General features: G+C 48.8%; 1 protein-coding gene across 3 annotated transcripts in view; it reads left to right on the forward strand.

The window, feature by feature from the left end:
* LOC138473370 (zinc finger protein 282-like) overlaps positions 1–24,499 on the forward strand; it is a 391,100-nt gene that overhangs the window by 184,010 nt on the left and 182,591 nt on the right. For all 3 annotated transcript variants that reach the window (XM_069612058.1, XM_069612059.1, XM_069612060.1), the window contains exons 4-7: positions 5,636–5,749; positions 7,243–7,356; positions 8,605–8,715; positions 9,151–9,249. In XM_069612058.1, coding sequence (XP_069468159.1) covers positions 5,636–5,749; positions 7,243–7,356; positions 8,605–8,715; positions 9,151–9,249 — 438 coding nt within the window. The remainder of the gene's footprint in view (positions 1–5,635; positions 5,750–7,242; positions 7,357–8,604; positions 8,716–9,150; positions 9,250–24,499) is intronic.

The following is a 24,499-nucleotide window of genomic DNA, read 5'->3' on the forward strand; positions in this document are numbered from 1 at the left end:
AATAACTCAAGTTCCATGGAATTGCTGAGGTTCGGAACAGAGGCAGCAGGAATGGCGGCATTCCCAGAAACAGATTCAGCGACAACCCCAGGGGCAGAGTCCTCACTGGTTGCATCCCCCCCTTCATCAAGAGTTTCACCATCAGTCTGGTAGTCCACCAGGGCAGCTATCAGCTCAGCCCTAGACTTATCCACAAAGTCTAACTCCCTGGCTTCACAAGCACTCTGGAGAGCCTCTAAGCTCATCCGAGTCAATTTACCATTCGCAATGGTCTCCATCGCTTGTAATGCAGTTATTTGGAACACACCTAAACCTTAATTCAATAAAGTGCAGATATTTTGTAAGTGGCACGGTTATACACTGATTCTTAAAACCATAAGCATCCCACCGCTGCCACCAAGCTGTCAGGACGAGGTGGGGGGGTCTGTACTTCCGCTCTCTATATGGCAGAGGAAAGGCACAGAGGACCCCAGCCAAGATTCTCTGATATGGTAACGATGGACGAGCAATCAAGGCCTAGCTTCTCAGGAGGTGATGCAGGCTGGTTCTTAAGTACAGTGTATCCCCAAGCCCCCACAAAGGAATGTCCACACACTGTATTACTGAAAACACAGTCTTTATATAATTAATATTCAAAGGTTATGTACACTTATCACAATAATGCACTTTGTGCTCCGGAAAATCAACAATGGTAAATATCTACAATTCTAAAGTGGTACCACTAATATTCGATTAGAGGGCATCAACAAGGCTGTGAAAATGCCACACGGATCAATAGCAATGAAACCAGCAATATAGAGAAGAGAGAAAGCAGACGGATGAAACAATAGGCAGACGACTGGTCCTTGCTACTGGACACAGCTCTGAGTGGAGATCCCCCCACCTGGGCAACCTGTAAAATAACGATATATAAAACAAGCCCAGTCCATATATTGTTCAAGAGTCTCGTTCTCTCCTACAATGTTTTACCCCCCCAATGTACCTGGTGGAGTAGAGTTCGTCGGCGAGGCGTCGACCGATCCTTCTGGAGTGACTCCCTTTAAGGCAGGAGCCACGGATCGTCGAGAGGCGTCGCGGACTCGGGGTTCGGTGTCGGGGAATCGGCGGCCCTTCTTGAATGTCGCCCCTTTCAAGCGGGAGACACGGGGCGCCGAACGTCCGACCGTGAACCGGGTAGAACGACGTCGATGAGGCAGCAGGCTTTGATCCGAGCGGTGCTCGTCGACGACGGAGCGTTGGCGTCCTGCAAGGAAGAGGCGTGCGGGGCACCTCGGTGACGATAGTTCTGGACCGCAAAGAGATGAAGAAGAACTGTGGCCCAGCAAGGGCGTCGAGTCGTCGGCGTCTCTGCGGCCTTTGGGTGGCGGGAAACCCACCGGTGGATACTCCTCGGCGCGTCGACGGTCAGGCCTTCTCCCACAGGAGACGGTACGGCGATGCAGACGAGAGCGTCCGTTGATCAAGTTAAAGTTCTTAGGCAAACGGGAGCGCGGCGGCTCCGGTCGGCGACGGCGGTCGTCGACAGTGGCGGACAACAGTCCGGGCGCTTCGCTTTGGGATTCCTCAGCAGTCCCCGTATCGGGTCGGCAGCCTGTCGTAGGTCTGTCTACCAGGGAGCGTTGGCAAAGGTCAGCTGTGCACGATGGTCCCTCGTAGCTCGGGAAGAGGGCGCCTTACCAGGTCCTCTCTGGGTCAGTCCTTGGAGACACAGCAGCCTTTAGATCGTGAAGGAGAGCCACGGCAATCCTTCTCTTCCAGCAGGGCCTCAAGGTCAAGCGTCAGTTACTCCAGTTACTCGTCGTAGTGGACTTCAGCTTCTGAACAATTTCCAGTGGTGAGAGGTCCCCAGATATACTATTTGGTCTCTCATCCACACTGCTGGCACACACTCAGCAGCCAATCGTACAGAAGGGCATTCATGCAGTCGGTCAGCCAATCAGGCACGCAGGGCATTCAGGCCACTCTTCTCCCGCTCAGACACTCACAACAAGGAATGTGGATTGAGACAAGTACTCAGCCATTCAACTCTACACACTGCATTCAGTCCAGTTTCGGGCAGGGCTGTCTCAGTCTTTGTCTCACATGGCAGAAACCAGACAGCCACAACACGGAGTGCATATTGGTCACACTCCCCATTCACCCAGGTCCCACCCACAGGAGGTACCCACAACATACAGTCAGCGGGAAGGCTCCAGTAAGTCTAGCTGGGCCTTCACAACAACACCATATACGGAACTTCCACCCAACAGCCAGTCAGGGGGAAGGGACAGAGTCAGGGCTTCCCAGGACTTTGGGAAAACAAGGTATCAGGGGATAGAAAGCAAGAGGCCACCGGGGCCATCTTGTTTCCTATCAGGAATCAACTGATTCCAATGGCAGGGCCGGGGTACCCCAAAATGGCGGATACCCAGCGCACCTGTCAAATTCAGCATGTAGCTGCCACCAGCCCATACCCGGCTCTGTGGGCCACCCACGGGTGCCCAAAAACATACACTAGGGGCTCAGGGTTGTACCCCTACCCATGGGTGCCATAAGGGTATCCCATGGGTCTGTTCACCAAACCAAAAGAGAGAGCTGCACCGCCAGGAGTCCCGCATGGACTTCTGCGCGGAAAACACGACAGAACACACGATAAGAACAGAAAAAGGACAAGGATACGGAGGCCCTTTCCCTCCGATGCATTTCCAGCATCACACCCCCCCCCCCTCTAATTTTGGTGCCTCTTGACAAAACAGCACTACACTTTGCAAAACAATTCAGTACCAGGGCTAGAATGAAATTCCAAAATGTAATGCAACGGCGCCAAAGTTATAAGCCATCCAAAACCTGCTTTTCACCAACCCTGTAATGCACAAATAAATATAGATGCCCCCGAACATCTAAGATGTTTGTGGACACCACAGGACTGCCCCGGCCTGTTTGTGGACATCGGAGAAGAAAAAAGCCTATTTCTTGGCTTTTTAAGCCCATATCCCATCCTCAGCACCCCTCACCTTCCCAGACATAGGGCCTCACTACGAGTCCGGCGGTAACCGAGGCGGTAAAACTGCCTGGTTACCGCCGGACTCGTATTACCATTCCGCCTCTGTGATTCCCGGAATTACCGGGGCATTACAACCCCGGTTTCCCGGGAATCACGGAGGCGGAATGGTGTTAATCCCCATTCCCATTGAGTCCTTTTGGACTCAATGGGAATGGGGATCATGGAAACACCGGCAGCATCTCGTAATGCTGCCGGTGTTTCCTCGTCCGCCTGCAGGCGGGCAGTGTTAAACCTGCCAGGTCAAACCTGGCGGGAACACCAGCTCCCGCCTGCAGGAGTCGGGATCAGGCGGTCCGGAAACAACGGTGGCGGCGGGTTTACAGGCACTGTTATTTCCGGACCGCCTGATTTGTAATGAGGCCCATAGTTTCATTAGTTTGACAAGTGCAGTCTTGTGTTTTTTTAATGTATCTACCGTGTTGTTCGTGCACATCATCATGCGTCTGTTAGCACTGTCTTGCTCTCCTTTCTACGTGTGCTAACTAGCTATAAAATTGGAACCATAAAGTCACAAAGTATTGCGCAAAACAAATGTTGTGTGTTGCATTTTGCATATATCAAAGATTTGTATTGGATTTTTTTTTTTTGGGTTGTTTCATTTTGTATATACTACACTACTGTTCTCCTGTTGACTACGAGCACTCCTAGAGTGACTTAATTAAGTATTACATTTCTGAAAATTAGTGGGGTGCAAGGGAGATTAACCAACCCTGACACTAGGTGGTATATACAATGCAAAAACAACAGATGTCTACAAACTTGTAGAACCCTTCCGTCCCTTGCACATCCTATTTGCGTTAAGTAACTACAAAGGAGATCCTATTTTATATTGATATTTAATAACATGCTATGCATATTTTTCTGTTCCAATATATCAAAATTATTCCTGAGAAATATTCAATCATATATTCAGCTATCAAATGTCATTACAATATTGATCCAACAATTCGTTTTTTGAAGAAATTGATCCAACAATGGTAATCCAACAAATCATCATAAACGATGCAAATGTTTGTTTGTTATCCCAAAAATGGTTTGCTCGACGTGTTTTGGGAGTATAGTGCCTTCATCAGGAGCTTCATCAGGAGATTTTTGGTTCAATGTTGCTTTTTCTCTTGCTTATTTCTATAAAATATTATACAAAAATAATAATCAGTCAAATTTTCTTGATTCTGGTTAATCCAAAAACTCTATCTGTCATGTTTACGTCAGTATAATCACCTGGATGATATTTCCAATCTTCATGTTATTCGATTACTTTGTTTGGAATTATAATATCCTCAATGTTAGTCACCTGGTGTGCAGTACACCAACCCCGCGCAAATAGAGAAGTGTAGCTGCTGGAAGAATTAAAAGCATACAAATGTATGTGTGTAAGGATATGTCTCAACATGCAATTAATATAAAACAATCGAAGTCAAGAAATATAAAAACATATCTCCATGTACCTGTACTTTTAGGTCCTTCTGAGTAACCCTTCTTGTTCACTACGGGTAGTATGTGGTTTTTGTTTCTCTTCCCGTTTGTTCTCCTACCACCTTCTGGCTGATCTAATTGAAGGAATTGGAGTTTCTATCAATATCCTTATATCGTGATGTTATTAACAGTTTGCTTAGTGAAGGTAAATCTCTGTCGTACCCAATTCTTCCCTCTCAATTGAATAGCCCTTTGTGGTCCAATGTGAGTATCATGCGTGGCCGCGTGTAATTTAAGTTGGGACTCGGTCCTGCGATCTGAAAAACAGATCATAAGAGTTCGATTCAGTATGTTTTTAATGCTATAATAAGGTTAGAGCATGTTTTGCTCCCTGTTAAGGTTTAAACCCATAGTTAGCTTACCTTTTCAATCCCATTGAAAACGGAGGTTCGTCCCGTTTGCCTTTGGTGAAACACTCATGTAATCAAAGATGGCGCTTTTTGTTTACACGAGTCACTAACATAGTATGTATGTGCCGTTCTACACATCTCCCCTCACTGTAAAATAGCCCTAGTTATAAAATGCTACTTCTATTTAAATGCCAGATTGCGTCTGTGCATTCCTGTGTGCAAAGTGCACTTTAGAAGCCAAGTTCAAGTCCTCAATTTGCATTTGGTGCCTTTTTTAGCTGCTGATTTTTTAAATTTAATTTAACAGTGACAGATGTTGGGGCCAGTGCTGTGTTCTTCAATGTTAATGTGCTTGCGAGGACAATGTTGGGTGCACATGTGAATTAAGTGTCAGGCAAGTGCAGTGCATTCTATGAATCGATGTTCTTTGTGAAGCAGTTGGAAGTGTGGTAACGATGGGTGCTGAGCGTCTCTGTGCATGCAAATGTCAGAAGAGTAACTGAAACCTGTATCTTGTCCAAACTAGGAAGATGATTGCTTTTAGTGTAACTGGCTCCAGTAAGCTCTCTGATGGGGTCGTACTTGGGGGGGGGGGGTGTGGGGGGATAGGGGGGTGGGGGGGAGGGCAGGGCAGGGGGAGTGTAACACACTCAGGGGCTGGTAGCATGGTAAAGCTTCGAAGTGCATTGTTCCAGGCTCTGAGAGTAAAACCAAAAGGGAACTCTTTGTACATATAAATTCACAGATTTCTGACTTTGAATTACAGGTGATAGGATGGCCAACACTGATGTGAGCTTTCGTATAAAAAGAGAGGTACCCCAGCGCTTGAATAATCTGCAGGATTCAGAAGGAAGTGCAAGGAATGATTGTGTACTCACAGGTGAGTCAGGACGTTTGGGGGAGAGGAGGAGGGGGGTGGGGGGGGTGGGGGTGTGTGTGTGTGTGTGTGTGTGTGTGTGTGTGTGTGTGTGTGTGTGTGTGTGTGTGTGTGTGTGTGTGTGTTAGTTATCGTATTTCAAAATAGTTTGTAAAAATCAAGTGCTACACTTAAACTATTGCAGCCTTATGGCAAGCACAGGCGATCTCTATTGTAAGCTTGGATTTATACTTGTTAAACGTTGGGTTGCAAAGGTATGGTGCTCTTACACTGAGGCTGCAGTCGAGTATGCATGAAATATCTGTAAGTCAGACAAACCCTCCTGAGGAACCAATTGATTGAATTGGAGAAACCCGTGTCGAGGGATGAAGGATTCACAATTAAAATGTGTTTCTTGATGTGAAGTAACATTTGAGACAACAAAGTGAACAATTCTACAAATATTTAAAAAAGTCAATCTTTGACCACATACAAGCATCTCATGCTCATTATTGCTACTAGTTGAGGCGCAGCAACACCAATGCTTCTAGTCATAATTGTAAGAATCAAGTGGCCTGTGTTAACCCTTGCACGAACAACTCCCGGAATAGAAAGTCGAGAAGAAATCAGTAATGTTTAATGAGATCTAACTTTAGAAATGTTCATAGCAAGAACACACCGGTGCTGGCCCATTTTGGGATAGATGTGTTTTCTATCTCTCTCTCTCTCCGTAGCTTGAATAAGAATAGAAAATGCCCGAGTTAGTACAAAGTATGCATTGGCATTGTTGATGCTGACCCTGAGGGGCAAGGTGTTCTTTTTGTATTGTTAGCACTTTTTTCTAATTGCCATTGTGGTGTGCTTATCGCCTTTTTCTGATGGGGTTTCTGCGTGTGTTCCTGAATTAATGGATTATTATTTTATAGCATGCCTCATAACTGAGACCAGTCTCTAAGCGCTGGAACGGGATTCAAACCGGTGTCTCTCTGCATTGTCTTGCTTCCAGGGCAAACGTGTGGAAAGGGATATGTGTGGGTTGTCCATGAGTTCTTGGATCTAGGGCGTGAGGTTGGGTTTGTGCCTTGGGGGCAGATGAGGTATTCTGTTGTGAAAGGGTTGAGTTTGAGGAGGTGGGTGGCCATCTAGTTGTTGATGGTGGTGAGACTGTTTTTGAGGGTGTTGAGTTGTGAGGGGGATGAACTTTTAAACTATTTTTGTGTCATCTACGTATTGGTCGGAATGTAAGTTGTTTGCTAAGGGTCTGTCCAAGGGATTCAACAGGGATTATATTTGCATATCTTTATAGTACACCTGTCCAACTTCCGTGCTTTACAAAAAACGACTGCTTGTGATCATTGGGTAGAGGTGAGCTCTCAAATTCCGGGGTGAGCTCTCAAATGCTGGGGTGAACTCTCAGCTGCGGGGGTGAGCTCTCAAATAGAGTAATGGTTCAGACGCATCAGAGAAGTTATCGCAAGTGAATATGCTGATCTTGAGTTTGTGTCTTCATATAACAGGTGATCCCACGGTGGGCCCTGATCTGTTGTTCAGGATAAACTACGAGGAGCCCTTACATCTCAACCACCCTCAGGACTCGGGAGGAAGGGAAAGAGATGAGCGTGTCAGTGGAGGTGAGGAAAGAACGAAAGGGTGTCCGTATACTTCGGATCATTCAAAATCCTCGGTGGTCGCAAATGTAACATAACCGGTGTAAGTGCATGCTCACCCTGTGCCCGTTAAAAACGGATAACAGATGCATATTGTTACCCGACTTAATGGTACTCATTATCAACCTCATGCAGATGCAGCGTGGACCATGAGGTCAAACACAGATCCGTGGAGTGGTAACAGGCTGAGCACACTCTTAGATGAATGGTGCGCAAGACCTGCCACATCTTCAGAATTCTCCCAAATGCGTTACTTTGTCCTCATAGTGGATTCTGGGAGTGTGAAGTCCTCTACCGTCCCATCGGGAAGGATAAAATGTGGGTTTTATGCAGCCTAAAAGCTCTCCTCTATCATTTCTATGAAATATTCGCCACACAGCTTGAACTTGCATTCTAATGATGTGGACACCCATTTATTTGCATGTCCTGAGAAATGCAGACTGATGTGTGGCAGTACTTTAGTGTGTGAAAGAGGAGTCAGTTGGACTGACAGTTGCACCCACTCCTCCAGAGGAAGTCATCCTCTTGCACTCATTTTGGTCTAAGAAATTCCGCTATCAGTGATGACTTCAATTCTAGGGTCGTTTTTGGTTCCGGCATATCCTTAATTGCCAGATCTTAAAGAAAGGTTGCCCAAACCTTTGTAGTGTCCTTAAATCTTTTGCAACATTTCTTTCATTTCATACAAGACAATGATAAACGCACTGCTGGTTGAATGCTGATAAACTCCTAATTAGGCGTTCAGTAATTCCAGTGCAGAATGCCGACTGCACCATGAGGGGCATACACAATATTTGAATAAGGCACAGAAAATACACAAAAGTCATCCAGATGTGTTCGGAAAAATGGAAAGTGACAAAAAGTCAGTGCAGAGACTTCATTGGCTGTTGGATGTAAGGCCCATCTTTGCATTTAATCTCCACTCAAGGGGTCCCCGTTTCTTGCTGGTTCCCAGGTTCTGGTGCTCCATTACGTAGATCAAAGGTATTTAGTCCGTGGACCACTGCTCTGCAACACTCCTGTGAATTTACGCTCTAAGAGGATCTCTTCCTCTAGAGATGATCCGAGTTCTCTTTAGCCCCAGGTCGCTGATCGAGTCCCTAAAAACAGTGAACACTCACTCATGAATATTTGTAGATTGGCATTGAGTGATCTCAATATTTAAAAGGTTTAGTGAATTACTTTTTGTTTCGTTCTTTACTTGCTCGACAGGGTTTCCAGTTCTGAATAACGATGTTTCTTTGAGGAAAGAAGAACCAGTTTCAGTTTCCATTGATCACCGCGGCACAGAACCCGTAGCACGCAGCAACAACCACAATTCAGGTACCTCACTTCTAATTCCGATTCCTAACAGTGCTAAGATTTGTCAGTAAGTGACCCACCTTCAGAGCAAGTTTGTGATTTTCTGCACTCTGTTTCTCTGATTTTGACAGGGACTGATGACTTTTCAATTCATATAGTTTTCATGTATGCTTTTTCATTTTCAAATGTTTTAGTAATTAACCAGCACAAGCCATTCTTATCTCATACGATGCTAAATGAAGTAGCTCCATGTCCTAGTGTTACTCAGTTTTCATGCTACATTTGACCATTTTAAGAACCCTAAGGCGTGTCCTAACAGTTCCTAGGAAGGCTCCTATTTCTGGCTTTTAATACGGATTCCTTCGCCCTCACAATCCCATCCTACAAACAGAACGCTGAGTAAGGAATTAATAACATCCTGTTGTACACTCTACGTTTCTATGTTGCTTTATACAGGTTATGAGGTCGTTTCCTTCCAAATTAAGGACGAGGAAGAGGTGTATTTCATAGAAGATAAGGACACTAGAAGAATACCAGCGACCGAGGCTTCATTGGGTGAGTAAACGGTGCTCTGCTGTTCCACCTTCCACACTTTTGCAATTACATATTTTATATGTTTTTCTTACATTTACTAACACCCTTGAGGTACCTGGTCTCCTCTCAGCAGTACTCTGTATTCGAGGGGATTGGTTCCTCCAATGTATTCCACATCTATGACAGGTAATCACCACAGCTGTGCTGCTTTGGAAAATTTCCTGCGTCAATGACGTCGATACGCTGTCCTTGAGGGTCACCGTCGAGCCGGCGTCACCGGATGTTAGAAGTAGGACGCACAGCGCCCGTAGCCTCAGTTCCATTTTTTCCGCAAACGTGTTCGGTTCGGAGATCTCAGTGCGCCTCAGTTCTTCTGATTCTTTCGGTTCTACGAACTTAATGTTTTGTGAAGATATCATGTGTTCGTCTTATTCTACCCCGCGGTCGGGATTCAAGAAGTGTCTGGACTGCGGTTCAAAGATGTCACTTACGGACCCCCACGATGTCTGCCTCTGGTGCCTCAGCGAGGACCATGCCACTGATGACTGTGACGATTGCCAGTCGTTAATGTCGAAGGCCTTGCGGGAGCGGAAAAAGAAGCTTTCTGTAGGTAGGGTTTCCAAACCCCAAAAGTCGAAATCTGCTCGGCTTTCGACCGACGATTCAAGGGGCGACTCTCCGAGACATCGGCGTAAGTCCAGGGGGTCTCGGTCCCGGAGTGGTTCCCACCATTCCTCTGCCTCTTTGAGGCACTCGCGGAAGCGCCGTCACCGGTCGCCTTCCCCATCCTCGTCCAAGGACTCCGCCAGACGGCAGGTTGCTTGTCCCAACAAGCATTACTCTCCTGTGGAATGGGATGCATTTCGTACAGAGATGATGGCGATTTTTCAATCGCAGGGCTCCGTTCTGTCCGCATCTTTGAAGGAAGCTGACAGGGAACGTGCTAGGGCCGCCGCTCGCACGCCTTTGGGCTCGGGCGGTAGGAGCGATCATCGGGAGCCGTCGAGGTCCCAATCGGACAAGGTGGATCGCTCTAGCCATGCCCGCTCCAGGTCCCAGTCCTCGACGCCCTTGAGACCGGCGGAACCTGTGAGGTCTTGTAAGAAGACATCGGCGCCATGTCCGTCGAGGGACTCTCTCGAGGCTCTGCCTCTGAGGAAGTCATCTACGCCATCTGCGCCGAGGCCGTCGAAGGACACGCTCGGGGCACCGCCCTCGAGGCCTGTGTCGAAGTCATCGGCGCCACGCTCGACGTCGACACTGATTCTGTCGATGCCCGCGACGCCTTTTGTGGAGGCTTTACCGGAGGTACCCCGTGCATCGGTGGAAACTCAGAGGAAGGCCCTGAAGAAGTCAGTGAGGCCTGTATTTCAGCCTTTTTCTGTGCCCTCTTCTAGGGATTTGTTCCAGCCTCTGGATTATATTTCTGAGGTGGAGGAAGGGTCTGAGGAAGGTTTGGTTCCTGATGAGGTTCCTGACTACCTATTGTCTGGTCATAGCCAGATGGAAGACCTGCGTCAGTCTTTGCATGACACCAGTGATCTGGACACCTCTCCGGAGGTTGAGTTCGGCAGGCCTGAGCCTGGCACGTACGCCGAGTCTTCATACCAGCGGCTCATGTCGAGGGTGACGGAATACTTGGGGTGGTCTGCGCCACCAGTGGATTTTCTGCAGGATGACCTGATTGATATCTTGGACCAAGGTCCACCAACTGACCTGGTACTGCCATTTCATATGGCCTTGCAAAGAAGGGTGGCGGCGGCTTGGACTGCTCCGGAGAGTCTCCCGGCAGTGGGTAAGTCGTTGCCGAAAAAGTATCGCCCAGCCAGTGGTGCAGGCGGCTACGGCCCCAGCAAAACAGGCATCATACCCTACCATCCCTCCTGATGGGGACGACAAACGTTTTGACGGTTGGGTGAAGAAAGTCTTTTCTTCAGGGGGTATGGCTTTGAAAGCAGCCAACTCTGTGTGTGCCTTAGCCCGTTTCACTCACTCTGTGGAATTGTGTTTCTTTGGCGGCTGAACATATTCCCGAAGGGGAGGAAAGGGATGGCTTTCTTGCCCTTGTTCAGGATGGCAAGGATGCCATGTGTGAATCCGTTCAATCGGGTCTGGACGTGGCAGATTGTGTCAGCCGGTCCATGGCGGCGAGCACTGTAATGCGCAGATTTGCGTGGTTGCGGAAGTCGGGGTTTGTTCCTGATGTTCAAGCCTGGCTTCTCAACATGCCCTTTGATGGTGGACATCTTTTTTGGCCGCAAGGCTGACGAGAGCCTTGAGAGGTTGCAGACCTCAAAGGCTGGAGCAAAGTCGTTGAGCGCTGCTGTCCGCCAACCTCTGCCTTTTCGTCCTAGGGGACAGTAATGGAGGGGGAGGTTCCTTTCGATACTACTCTACCTTTGGTAGATCGAGGGGAGCTGCAAGTCAAAGGGGCCAACGTAGGAGTACCAGAGGTGGAAAACAGGGTACTCGAGGTGCCAAGGCCGCTCGAGTAGTTGCCTCTTTGCCCTCAGGCACTGCCGCAGCCACTTCAGCTCAGTCCCATGGTTCGCCGGTTGGGGGAAGGCTGGCACAACATCTTGTAGAATGGCATGCCATTACTTCAGATGTGTGGGTTCTGGAGATCATAGCCCACGGCTACTGTCTTCCTTTTCGACAGAGGGCTCACGACAATCCACCAGGGAATCTCTCTTTGAAGAGTCCGGATCCGCTCCTTGCGCAGGAAATCAAATCCCTGCTGGAGAAAGGCACCGTAGAACTGGTGCCTGTAGCGGAGAGGAACAAGGGATGGTATTCCCCATATTTTTTGATCCCGAAAAAATACAGGGGATTGAGACCCATCATGGACTTGCGCAGTTTGAACAAGCTCCTCAGAAAGGACAAGTTCAACATGGTTTACTCTCTCTCAAGTCTTCCAGGCCCTTCAACTTCAGGACTGGTTGGTGTCTCTCGACCTCAAGGATGCTTACTTTCTTGTGCCTATTCATCCCAAGCACAAGAAGTACCTGAGGTTCGCGGTTGGCGACTCGCACTTTCAGTTTCGGGTCCTGCTGTTCGGATTGACCTCCGCCCCAAGGGTGTTCCCCAAGCTCATGGTGGTGGTGGCAGCGTATCTCAGGAAGGGGGGATTCATGTCTACCCCTACCTGGGCGATTGGTTGATCAGGGCGCGCTCTCCCGAGCAAGTCCTGGATCATCTGTGTGTCACCTGCCACTCCCTTCACAGGCTGGGCTTCTCCATCAACTTAAAGAAGTCCCACTTGACATCTACCCAGCGGCTCCAGTACATTGGAGCAGTGCTCGACACGTCCCCGGGGCTGTGTTTCCCTCCCCAGGTGAGGGCTACTCACATTCTGCAGATGGTGAACTAGTTTAAACATGCCCAGAGTCTCCCGGTGTTCAAGTTCTTGAGGTTGCTCGGCCTCATGGCATCTGCATTCTCCTGGTGCCAGAGGCCAAGCTGCGGATGAGATCTCTGCAGTGGGCTCTCAAGATGCAGTGGTCACATTCCTCAGGCAGGATGTCGGATCCCATTCAGGTACTGCCCTCAGTCGCCCAGGATCTTCTGTGGTGGGCAGTCGAAGGCAATCTGATGAAGGTGGCTCCATTCTGGCTAACCTGGCCGGAGGTGACGATCGTGACGGACGCCTTCCTCATGGGATGGGGAGCTTATGCCAACGAGTTGACAGTCAATGATCGTTGGTCTCCGTCGGAGTCCAGACTCCATATCAATGTGTTGGAGCTGAGGGCCGTCAGGCTTGCCCTGAAGGCTTTTCTGCCGTCTGTGCGGGGGAAGAATGTCCCGATTCTGACGGACAATACAGTGGCCATTCACTACCTCACCAAAAAGGGGGGGCAGGGTCTCTCCCTCTGTGCAGAGAGGCGATGCAGCTCTGGTTCTGAGCCATCCAGCAGGAAATTTCGATCTCAGCAGTTCATCTGGGCGGAGACGAAAACGAGGTGGTGGACGCTCTGAGCAGGCAGAGCACGGTCTCTCACGAGTGGGAGCTGGCTCAGGAGATTCTTCTGGAGATCTTGGCCCTTTGGGGGACCCCAGAAGTGGATCTCTTCGCCACCAGTGTCAACCGGAAGTGCGAAAGATCCTGCTTGCGGGAATTTCCTCCAAGAGGAGCCTTAGGGGACACGTTCGTAGTGGAGTAGTCCTTCCCACTGATGTACGCGTTCCCTCCAGGCCCCGTCATTCCGTAAGTGCTGCGGAGGTTCGGTTCGTGAATGATCCTCATTGCTCCGGCATGGGCCAGGAGAATGTGGTACCCGGACCTTCTCGACATGTCCATCTGCCCTCCACGCCGTCTTCCCTACTGAGACCATCTGCTCTCACGGGGGGGGGGGGTCAGGTTCTCCATCCAGAGTTCAAGACTTTCAACCTTCAAGCTTGGCTTCTGAAAGGTTGAGGTATAAGGATTGGGACTTCCCTGAAGACGTGATGGAGGTGTTGCTTTCGGCCAGAAGGCCTGCAACGAAGTCCCTGTACCGTTGTCGTTGGAGAAAGTTCTGCAACTGTTGCAGGGTTAAGAATGTGGATCCTTTTTCATGTGCCATTCCTGTGGTTGTGTCTTTTTTGCTTTCTTTAGCCCACAAGGGCCTGCAAGTGGGTACCATTAAGGGTTATCGGTGGCACTGTCCATATTTAAGCGCTCGTCTGAGGAGTGTTATTATTTTAAGATTCCTTTGATTTCTCAGTTTCTGAAAGGGCTCACTAATGTGTTCCCACCGTCTCCTTTCCAGATTCCCGGTTGGGATTTGAACCTGGTTCTAAAATTCCTAATGGGTGCTCCGTTTGAGCCTTTACATTCTTGTCCTTTGAGACTGTTGACCTTTAAAACTGTATTTTTAGTTGCAGTTACTTCCGCCCGCAGAGTGAGTGAGTTGCAGGCACTATCCGCTAAGCCACCGTTCACGGTGTTCCATAATGACAGGGTTGTCCTTAGGGTTCGTCCCTCTTTTCTTCCGAAAGTGGTGTCGGAATTTCATTTAAGCCAGAAGGTCATTCTTCCGGCGTTCTCTTCCTTACCAGGATGCGGAGGAGGATAGGAGAGGCTCCATAGGTTGGATCCTAGGAGAGCTTTAAGTTTCTACATCTCACGCGTGTCCCGGGTCAGAGTGGACGATCAGCTCTTTGCAGGAAACGCTAGAAGGCTAGCCTTTGTCTAGACTTTGTCTAGATGGATTATGTTGACAGTTTCTGAATGTTACCGCCTGGCGGGTAAGGACCCTCCAATAGGCTTACGGGCCCATTCTACCAGGGGTGTGGCTGCCTCTACTGCCCTGCAGAGGGGTGTTCCCATTCGTAACATTTGTGAAGCAGCCACATTGGTCTCTGCCATACTTTTGTAAGGCACTACTCCCTGGATTCTATCCATGGGCAAGATTTGGCCTTGGGCAAGGTGGTCCTTTATTCTGCAATTTAATTGGGCATTCTAAAATTCTAAATTCTTTTCCTACCTCTGTACGTTGGTACTGCTTTGGGAGTCTGTCATAGATGTGGAATACCTCGGAGGAACCAATCCCCTCGAAGAACAAGTTACTTTCTTACCTAGTAACGTTCTTTCGATGGGATGTTCCGACGACGTATTCCACATCGTACCCTCCCATCCTGCCCCTCTACAGAATTTCTTATGCGATTGCAGCTTACGTTTCCGCAAGGCTTTCTGTAGTTATACTGGCAGAAGATTGGTGCTACACGTTCTGGGGAAAAAACTACAACTGAGGCTACGGGCGTCGTGCGTCCTACTTATAACATCCTGTGACATCGGCTCGACGGAGGCCCTCGAGGACAGCGTATCGACGTCATCGACGCAGGACGCAGACACCGAAAATTTTCCGAAGCAGCACAGCTGTGGTGATTACCTGTCATAGATGTGGAATACGTCGTCGGAACATCCCATCGAAAGAACGTTACCAGGTAAGAAAGTAACTTGTTCTTCTGTGATAAGCCATCCTTGTGCTTTGAGGGGTATCGTTCCAGCTGTATCTTAAGTCCAGCTAGAGGCTGTCGGGGGCATGTGCTGAGTGAGAACAGAAGGTAACAGCATAATACAATAAGTATCAGCTAGAGCATAAAACAGAAAGGAAGAGGGGAGAACCAATCAGCTTTGGTAAAGAGCAGGTCACTGTTAGTGGGGTAGGTCAGAAAAAGGAGACCGACCAAGTGGTGGCATTCTTATAGATCTTCTGTTTAAATAATATGTGAAAAGGCCTCACTGTCTCTATTCTATGGACTTCCCTACCTAGCACAGCTACCTAGGGTTCTCATTGTCTGTTGTGAAGTCCAAAGCCAGCTTTGACACTCTCCCTAGCACTAAGACGAAATAACAAAAAGCCAGGAAAATGACTCCCTTCTGCTGGATAGGCTTCCCCAGCCTCAGTAGAGAAAGCCCAGGAGAATGACTCCCTTCTGCTGGATGGGCTTCCCCAGCCTCAGTAGAGAAAGCCCAGGAGAATGACTCCCTTCTGCTGGATAGGCTTCCCCAGCCTCCGTAGAGAAAACCCAACAGAATGACTCCCTCCTCCTAGATAGGCTTCTTCAGCTTCTTCAGCCTTAGTAGAGGAAGCCCAGGAGAATGACTTCCTTCTCCTGGATAGGCTTCCCCAGCCTCAGTAGAGAAAGCCCAGGAGAATGACTTCCTTCTCCTGGATAGGCTTCCCCAGCCTTCGTAGAGAAAACCCAACAGAATGACTCCCTCCTCCTAGATAGGCTTCTTCAGCTTCTTCAGCTTTAGTAGAGAAAGCCCAGGAGAATGACTCCCTTCTGCTGGATAGGCTTCCCCAGCCTCAGTAGAGAATGCCCATGAGAATGACGCCCTTCTTCTGGATAGGCTTCCCTAGCCTCAGTATAGAAAGCCCAGGAGAATGACTCCCTTCTCCTGGATAGGCTTCCCCAGCCTCAGTAGAGAAAGCCCAGGAGAATGACTTCCTTCTCCTGGATAGGCTTCCCCAGCCTCCGTAGAGAAAGCCCAACAGAATGACTCCCTCCTCCTAGATAGGCTTCTTCAGCTTCTTCAGCGTTAGTATAGAAAGCCCAGGAAAATGACTCCCTTCTGCTGGATAGGCTTCCCTAGCCTCAGTAGAGAAAGCCCAGGAAAATGACTCCCTTCTGCTGGATAGGCTTCCCCAGCCTCAGTAGAGAAAGCCCAGGAGAATGACTCCCTTCTGCTGGATAGGCTTCCCCAGCCTCAGTAGAGAAAGCCCAGGAGAATGACTCCCTTCTGCTGGATAGGCTTCCCCAGCCTCAGTAGAGAAAGCCCAGGAGAATGACTCCCTTCTGCTGGATAGGCTTCCCCAGCCTCAGTAGAGAATGCCCAGGAGAATGACTCCCTTCTGCTGGATAGGCTTCCCCAGCCTCAGTAGAGAAAGCCCAGGAGAATGACTCCCTTCTGCTGGATAGGCTTCTTCAGCTTTAGTAGAGAATGCCCAGGAGAATGACTCCCTTCTGCTGGAAAGGCTTCCCCAGCCTCAGTAGAGAAAGCCCAGGAGAATGACTCCCTTCTGCTGGATAGGCTTCTTCAGCTTTAGTAGAGAATGCCCAGGAGAATGACTCCCTTCTGCTGGATAGGCTTCTTCAGCTTTAGTAGAGAATGCCCAGGAGAATGACTCCCTTCTGCTGGATAGGCTTCCCTAGCCTCAGTAGAGAATGCCCAGGAGAATGACTCCCTTCTGCTGGATAGGCTTCCCCAGCCTCAGTAGAGAAAGCCCAGGAGAATGACTCCCTTCTTCTGGATAGACTTCTTCAGCTTTAGTAGAGAAAGCCCAGGAGAATGACTCCCTTCTCCTGGATAGGCCTCCGCAGCCTCAGTAGAGAATGCCCAGGAGAATGACTCCCTTCTGCTGGATAGGCTTCTTCAGCTTTAGTAGAGAATGCCCAGGAGAATGACTCCCTTCTGCTGGAAAGGCTTCCCCAGCCTCAGCAGAGAAAGCCCAGGAGAATGACTCCCTTCTGCTGGATAGGCTTCTTCAGCTTTAGTAAAGAATGCCCAGGAGAATGACTCCCTTCTTCTGGATAGGCTTCTTCAGCTTTAGAAGAGAATGCCCAGGAGAATGACTCCCTTCTCCTGGATAGGCCTCCGCAGCCTCAGTAGAGAAAGCCCAGGAGAATGACTCCCTTCTCCTGGATAGGCTTCCTCCAGCCTCAATATATGATCCTTAAATAGTCTTTGGCTATCTCTTTGTGATGCTGGAAATGCATCGGAGGGACAGGGCCTCCGTATCCTTGTCCTTTACTGCTTTTTATCGTGTGTTATGTCGTGTTTTCCGCGCAGGTGTTCATGTGGGACTCCTGGCGGTGCAGCTCTCCCTCTCTTTTGGTTTGGTGAACAGACCCGTGGGATACCCTTATGGCACCCATGGGTAGGGGTACAACCCTGTGCCCCTAGTGTATGTTTTTGGGCACCTGTGTGTGACCCACAGAGCAGGGTACGGGCTGGTGGCAGCTCAATGCTGAAATGACTGGTGCCCTGAGTGTCCTCCATTTTGGGATCCCCAGGCCCTGTCATTGGAATCGGTAGATTCCTGATGGAGACAAAATGGCTCCCATGGCCTCTTGCCTTCCATCACCTGTTACCTTTATCTTCCTGAAGTCCCGGGAATCCCTGCCTCTTTCCCTTCCCCCTGACTGGCTGTTGGGTGGACGTTCCGTATATGGTAGTGTGGGGAAGTGCCGACCAGACTGGCTGGATTGAGCCTTCTCAATGACCGTATTTTGTGGGTACACCTGTGGGTGGGACCTGGGTAAATGGAGTGTGACGAATATACATTCTATGTTGTGACTGTCTAGTATCTGGTGTTTGACACAATGGTTGAAACAGCCCTGCCCGAAACCGGTATGAATGCAGCTTGGAGTGTTGAATGGCTCGGTACTTGTCCCAATACACATAACTTGTTGTGAGTGTCTGGAGAGAAGTGAATGGCCTGAATACCTTGTGTGCCTGATTGGCTGCCTGCCTGCATGAATGCCCCTAGTCGTGATTGGATGCTTGGGTGTGACCCAGCGGAATGAATGGGAGATCAACGGTATATCTGGGGACCTCTCACTGCTAGGAATAGTATTCAGAAGCTGAAGTTCACTACGACGAGTAACTGAAGCTTGATCCTGAAGCCCTGCTGGACGAGAAGAATTGCTGTGGCTCTCCTTCGCAATCTGAAAGCGGCTGTGCTTCAAGAGCTGACCCAGAGAGGACCTGGTAAGGCGCCCTCTTCCCGAGCTACGAGGGACCATCGTGCACAGCTGATCTTTGTCTAAGCTCCCTGGTAGACAGACCTTCGACAGGCTGCCGACCCGATATGGATCTGCTGCGGAACTCCAAGGAGAAGCACCCGGACTGTTGTCCGCCACTGTCGCCGACCGCCGTCGCCGACTGGAGCCGCCGTGCTCCCGTTGCCTAAGAACTTCATTGATCCAAGGACGCTCTCGTCCTCATCGTCGCCGCTATATCCTGCTGGAGAAGGCCTGACCGCCGAGGAGCATCCACCGGAGGGTTTCCCGCCACCCAAAGACCACAGAGACGCCGACGACTCGATGCCCTTGCTGGGCCACAGTTTAACTCTTTGCGGTCCCGAACTATCGACACCAAGGTGCTCCGCACGCCTCTTCCTTGCAGGACGTTTACGCTTCCCCGTCAACGAGCACCGCTAGGAATGACGCAGCCACCTCACCATTGTAGCTCGACCTGTTCTCCGTCGGACGTTCGACCCGTGACTTATGCCTGAAAGGGAGGACACTCAAGAAGGGTTGTCGATTTCCCCGACGAGGAACGCTACAACACCAGGTACTTTGGGGGTTGCAGAACTATTGCAAAGTCTAGTGTGAACAATATATGGACTGGGCTTGTATCTTTCTTCTACAAGTTGCCCAGGTGGGGGGGGGTCTCCACACAGAGCTGTGTTTAACGGTAGTTACCAGTATTCTGCCTATTGCTCAACCATCTTGCTTTCCTTCCTCTCTCTACGGCTGGTTCCCGCTTTATTTTGATCTGTGTGTCATTCTGACCATATGCAATTTAAGAAGATCTAATAACGTTAGTGGTACCACTTTAGAATTGTACATATTTTCCATTGTTGATTTTCAGAGTACAAAGTGAGTTATCGTGATATTGTATATACCTTTGAACATTAATTATATAAAGACTGTGTTGTAACCGATACACTGTGTGGACATTCCTTTGTGGGTGCATGGGGACTACACTGTACTTAAGAACCAGCTCGCATCACCTCCCGAGAAGCTAGGCCTTGATTGCTTGTCCATTTCTACCATAATAGAGAATCTTGGCAGGGGTCTCTGGGCCTCCCCTCTACCATATAGAGAGCGGAAGTGCAGACCCCCCCTCCGGTCTTTACACTCTTGTATTCGCTTATTCCGTTCCTTTAGGGGATTTGACCACTTCTTTGGTCACCCTCTTTCTGTGCTTTGTAATCTTCCGCTCCTTCGCACCCTTGGTCTTACATTTTCACTTTATATGTTTTTCTCAAGTATATCTGAAAGTCACTCTTATCCTGATATTTATTTATGAATTTGTTAAGCGCTCTCAACCCGGGGGTAGCAGTGAACAGGTGAAACGGTACAACTTGGTGAACAAGTGCAGCCTTAAAGGCTCAAACCAGGTTCAGGCCCTGTGAGAACAGTAAAGTCCTGAGATGTTAGGGTAGAGCGTTCCAATTATTGGAGGCAATAACCTGAAAGCTCAAGCCCCCGTTCTCTTTAGTTTTTTAAAGTTTGTGTGAGAGGTACCTGGGTGCTGTGTTCAAGAGACATTTGTGGGTGATGGCTACGGATCTGAAGATGATATGCTTGATAATCGGTAGCCAGTACGCCCTCGTTCTTGCCGATGAAATGTGATCACATCTTGGAATGTTAAGGACAGCCCTGAATGCATTATTCTGAAGGACCTGAAGCTTGGTAATGTTCTATGTGGAGGTACCTGCAAAAAGTGTGTTACAATAGTCCAGTCTTCAGCCGATCAGTGCTCTGGCAATGATGAGGCAGCTGTCTGTGGACAGAAAAGGTCTGCAGGCATTGATTAGCTTGGTGGTGTGTGCAGCCGAGGATGCAATGGCGTTGACCTGTCTAGTTTGCGACAGTGAGGCATCTAAGTAGAAACCCAGGGTCTTAACCTCGCTGGAGACTGGGATGGAGATGTCATCAATGGTGAATGAGGTGTCAAATTGGTCCAGTTTGCTGAGTAGGGCTTTCGAGCCTTCCAAGCGAATTTCCGTCTAATCATCATTAAGACAGAGCAGGTGGGAAGCCAACAAGGCCTGTATGGTTTGATATACTGACTGTAGAGTGTTGGAGTCAATGGCATAATTTCCGGTGAGAGGGAGGAGGATCGGAGTGTCGTCAGCATAGTTGTTGTAGGAAACGCCCAGCTTATTAGGAGGTTGAATAATGGTTTTGATAAAATGTTGTATAGCGTGAAGGACACCACAAGTGACAGCGCTAGGGCGGGCAGAGGCATTGGTCGCAAAAACTCTCGTAGATCTGTCTGACAAAAAGGAGGCGATTCAGTTGATAGCCTCAGCAGAGAAGTGGGCTGCTGAAGCTAGATATTGACACAAAATTTGGTGGTCCACAAGGTCAAAGGCTGCCGACAGGCCAAGCAGAAGGAGGAGGGCTAGGTTGCTGGCATCCTTGATCTCATCATTTTGGTTGTTTAAGTTCAATAGTGCTGATTCCGTGCCATAGCCTGGACAGAAGCCAGACTGGCGCTGACCCAAGAGGTCATTGGAGTCCAGGTAGTGCTAGATCTGTAGATACGTCTGGGAAAATAGAGTTCCTCTTTATGTGATTCCTGTTCTCTGTAATCCTATGATCCGTTATCTTCTCACTGTATTGATTCTCTCTCGTATCATAAAGACGAGTAGCATAGGCTTCATAATAAGATTCACTCTCTTTGCTTTTTCTTGTAATACTGGGACTAGCTGGATGCGTCCCTAGATGAGTTTCAGTCTCTTGCTTTATTTTTGCATCACTGGGACGAATAGGATTAGTCCTGCAATATATTTCACCCTCTTTGCTCTTTCTCGTATCACTGGTACGAGTATGATGAGTCCCATGATGTATTTCAGCTTCTCGTTTCTTTCAAGTGTCAAAGGGATGAGTATGATAAGTCTTGTGATATATTTTTCTCTTTCCTAGGACGAGTATGATGCAGATACTCATTATTCCCATGTTCCCTCCTCGGTCTCCCGCCTCTCCCGTTACCTTGCTTCTCATGGTTTGGTGTCACCGGACCGGCCTTCAGGATCGGGATCTCACTTCTTTTGTTCAGGACGACTTCCGCTTGAACTTTGTCTCCTTGCTACTTCTCTGCGGTTCCTTGGGGCCAGCATTACAGCAGTCTCAGCGTTGTTGCTCCTTTGGTGCCTCTTACACGTGCAAGCTGGTTGCTTCCTCCCCTTGGCGAATCTCCCGGTCTCTCTCAGCTTTCACCACGCTGCTGAATCGAAACTTCCGGGTTTCACAGCTTCCTGACAATAGACCATCTTTTTTCTTTTTATGTTACGTTGCTGGGTCCTCACCAGCGGAGAACTATAGTCCTCTTTCGTTTCTAGTTGAGCACTCGTCATTCCTCCTCGTCACAGTATTGTTGAACCAATGAGCAATAGTTATTACTTAGCCATTTTTCTTCTTCTTCACAGTGGTTCCACTAGACATTTTTTCAGATTTAATCTTGGAACTTGTGTTAAAGTAGTAAACAGAGGCCTGATCTGTTTAGTATTTGTATTTGTTTTATTTGTATAGCGCAGACCAGGCCCACGGGCAACCGGACGCATTTATTAGTAGAACATTACATTACAGTAGTAGACATACCATCATAGAAGTCCCAGCAGGTTGTACATAGAGTATACAGATGACGTTACAAAATCAAGGCCATAATCAGAGCGGAGTAGAACAGACATTTTCCTAGGGGGTGGAGAACAAGCAAGCAGCCTGACTGGGAGAGAGATAGCTGGGAGCTGCCATACCTCAAAGCAACCTGCATAACAGACCAGCACACGCTACACAATACAGATCAACATGAGGGAGATAACTCCAGCCTCAGTGAGTATGCAGAGCTGTACAGTCAGCATTCCAGCAATACCCATGCACCATGCAAAACTCACAAGGGCAATTGCCTTACCTGTGTTAGGGCCGTGGAGTGGTCCTCCTGGCAAACGGGCATAACCAATACTCTGAAAAAACCCTAACATGAACTGGGACATTAACTATGATTGCGATGAGTCACCATTGCCAAGACTTGAGATGAAGTTTTATTTATATTGCGCTCGTAAACAAGTGTTTCAGAGCACGACCAGGCAAAGGGAGGGGAACAAGGGAGAACAAAAACAACAATCTTACTAGGCCCAGTGACATTGAGAACGTGCAAGTGCATGGAAAAAGGGAAAAGGGGAAAGAGCATGGAAGAGGGAGAAGTCTAAAATGCAGACGAGAGAACAGAATAAATAATAAGTAAAATAAAGGCGATAAACGGTGGTAGTGAAGCCAGCAAGTGGCAAGTGCTAGATTAGTCAGATAGGGTACACTTATAGGGTATATCTTATAGGTGCAGAAGAAAAGTGGGAGGAGGAACTGTATGGGTACAGATACAGACCCCAGTGCAAGGGGTGGCCCAGAGGCAGTGCAGGAGGGTGGCAGGGTGAGCAGGTACCTGGGCCAGAAGGACAGAGGGTGTCCAGGTGCACAGTGCCGAGAGAAAAACAGATCAGCAGGGGAGAAGAGGGACAAAGGCAGAAGTGAAGAGGAAGGTCTGAAGGTGCTTCCGGAACCAGAGATGGTTCTCCTCAAGTTTCAAGGTGGCTGGAAAGCTCTTCCATAGGGAGGCCCCAGCCGAAGACAGAGATCTACCCCTGGCACGTTTCTTTGAAAAACGACTGACCCTGTTTGAGTTAGAAGTAGAGGACCGAAGGGCTCGAGAGGGGAGGTATTTACGGAGGGATAGCTGAAGGTATTTTGGACCGAGGCCCCAGAAAGCCTTGTGGACAATGCAGAGGGTTTTAAATTTAATCCTTGCATCGACTGGGAGCCAATGAAGGGATTTCAGAGCTAGAGAGATACTATCCCAGGGCTTGAGGCCACGGACAAGTCTCGCTGTCCTGTTCCGGATTAGTTGCAGAGGTTGGAGAGCAGAGGCAGGTAGATTTAGAAAGAGGCTGTTACAATAGTCCAATCTAGAGAGAACCAGAGCTTGGGAGACCATGAGCTTCTGGGGGAAGGAGAGGAAAGGCAGAGTACCTCTGAGGAGGTGCAGTAAAAGGTTTGACTTTTTAGAGACATCAGAGATGTGTGCGAAGAAGGAAAGTGTGGCATCAAAGATGACTCCGATGTTCTTAGCTTCGCAGTTAGGGGTAGAAGGAGGGCCAACGGAGGCCGGCCAGAGAGTGAGGAGAAAGGATGGTGAAGGTGTACCAATGAGGAGGATCTCAGTCTTGTTGGAATTTAGACAAAGATTGTTGGCAGAACACCAACTTTGAATGGTGATTAGGCAATCAGAGATGAAGGAAGGAGAGGAGATGGTTGAAGGAAGCCTGAAAATGAGTTTGGTGTCATCATCATAGCACTGGAAGTTTGAGCAGAAAATGGAAATGCAGTAGGCGAGAGTTGCCAGGTATTGGTTGAAAAGCCATGGCAAGAGGTTAGTCCCCTGGGAATCACCTCAGGTAGAGAGGGCGATAGGGGATAGGAAGTACCCAAGTTGTACCTGGGAGGGTCGGTCAGAAAGGAAAGAGGTCAGCAGGCCAGAGCCTGATTGGTGATACCCAGGTTGTCCTACAGAGACGAGCGAAGAAGGGTGGTATTGTTGACCGTGTTGAAAGCAGAGGAGAGATCAAGTAGGATGAGGACAGGGGGAATGTTAGTCAAGATTGGAGAGCAGGTCTTCACGGATGTTTAGGAGAGCAGTTTCCGACCAGATTGGTGGTCATGGAGAGAGCCAACCGTGTCGGAATGAAGGTTAAGCTGAGAGATGGCCCGCTTTTCCAGGAGCTTACCCAGAAAGGGAGTAATGGAAATTGGGTGATAGCCGGACAAGAGGGATCAGCTGTGGGTTTCTTGAGGAGAGGATGCACAAGGGAGTGCTTCATAGGGGAGGGGAAAGATCCAGAAGCAAAGGAGAGGTTGCAGAAATCGGCAAGGGCCAGAGCAACGGTATCGATGTGGTCCTTAATGGTTTTAGAGGAACAGGGATGGGCCTGTTTTGATCAGGTTTTCATAGATTGGACTTGTCTAGTGACCTCATCAGGGGAGAAAGGAGGAGAAA

This window comes from Ambystoma mexicanum, chromosome 8 (assembly GCF_040938575.1).
Source record: "Ambystoma mexicanum isolate Mex_15411 chromosome 8, UKY_AmexF1_1, whole genome shotgun sequence".
NCBI classification, from domain to species: Eukaryota; Metazoa; Chordata; class Amphibia; order Caudata; family Ambystomatidae; genus Ambystoma; species Ambystoma mexicanum.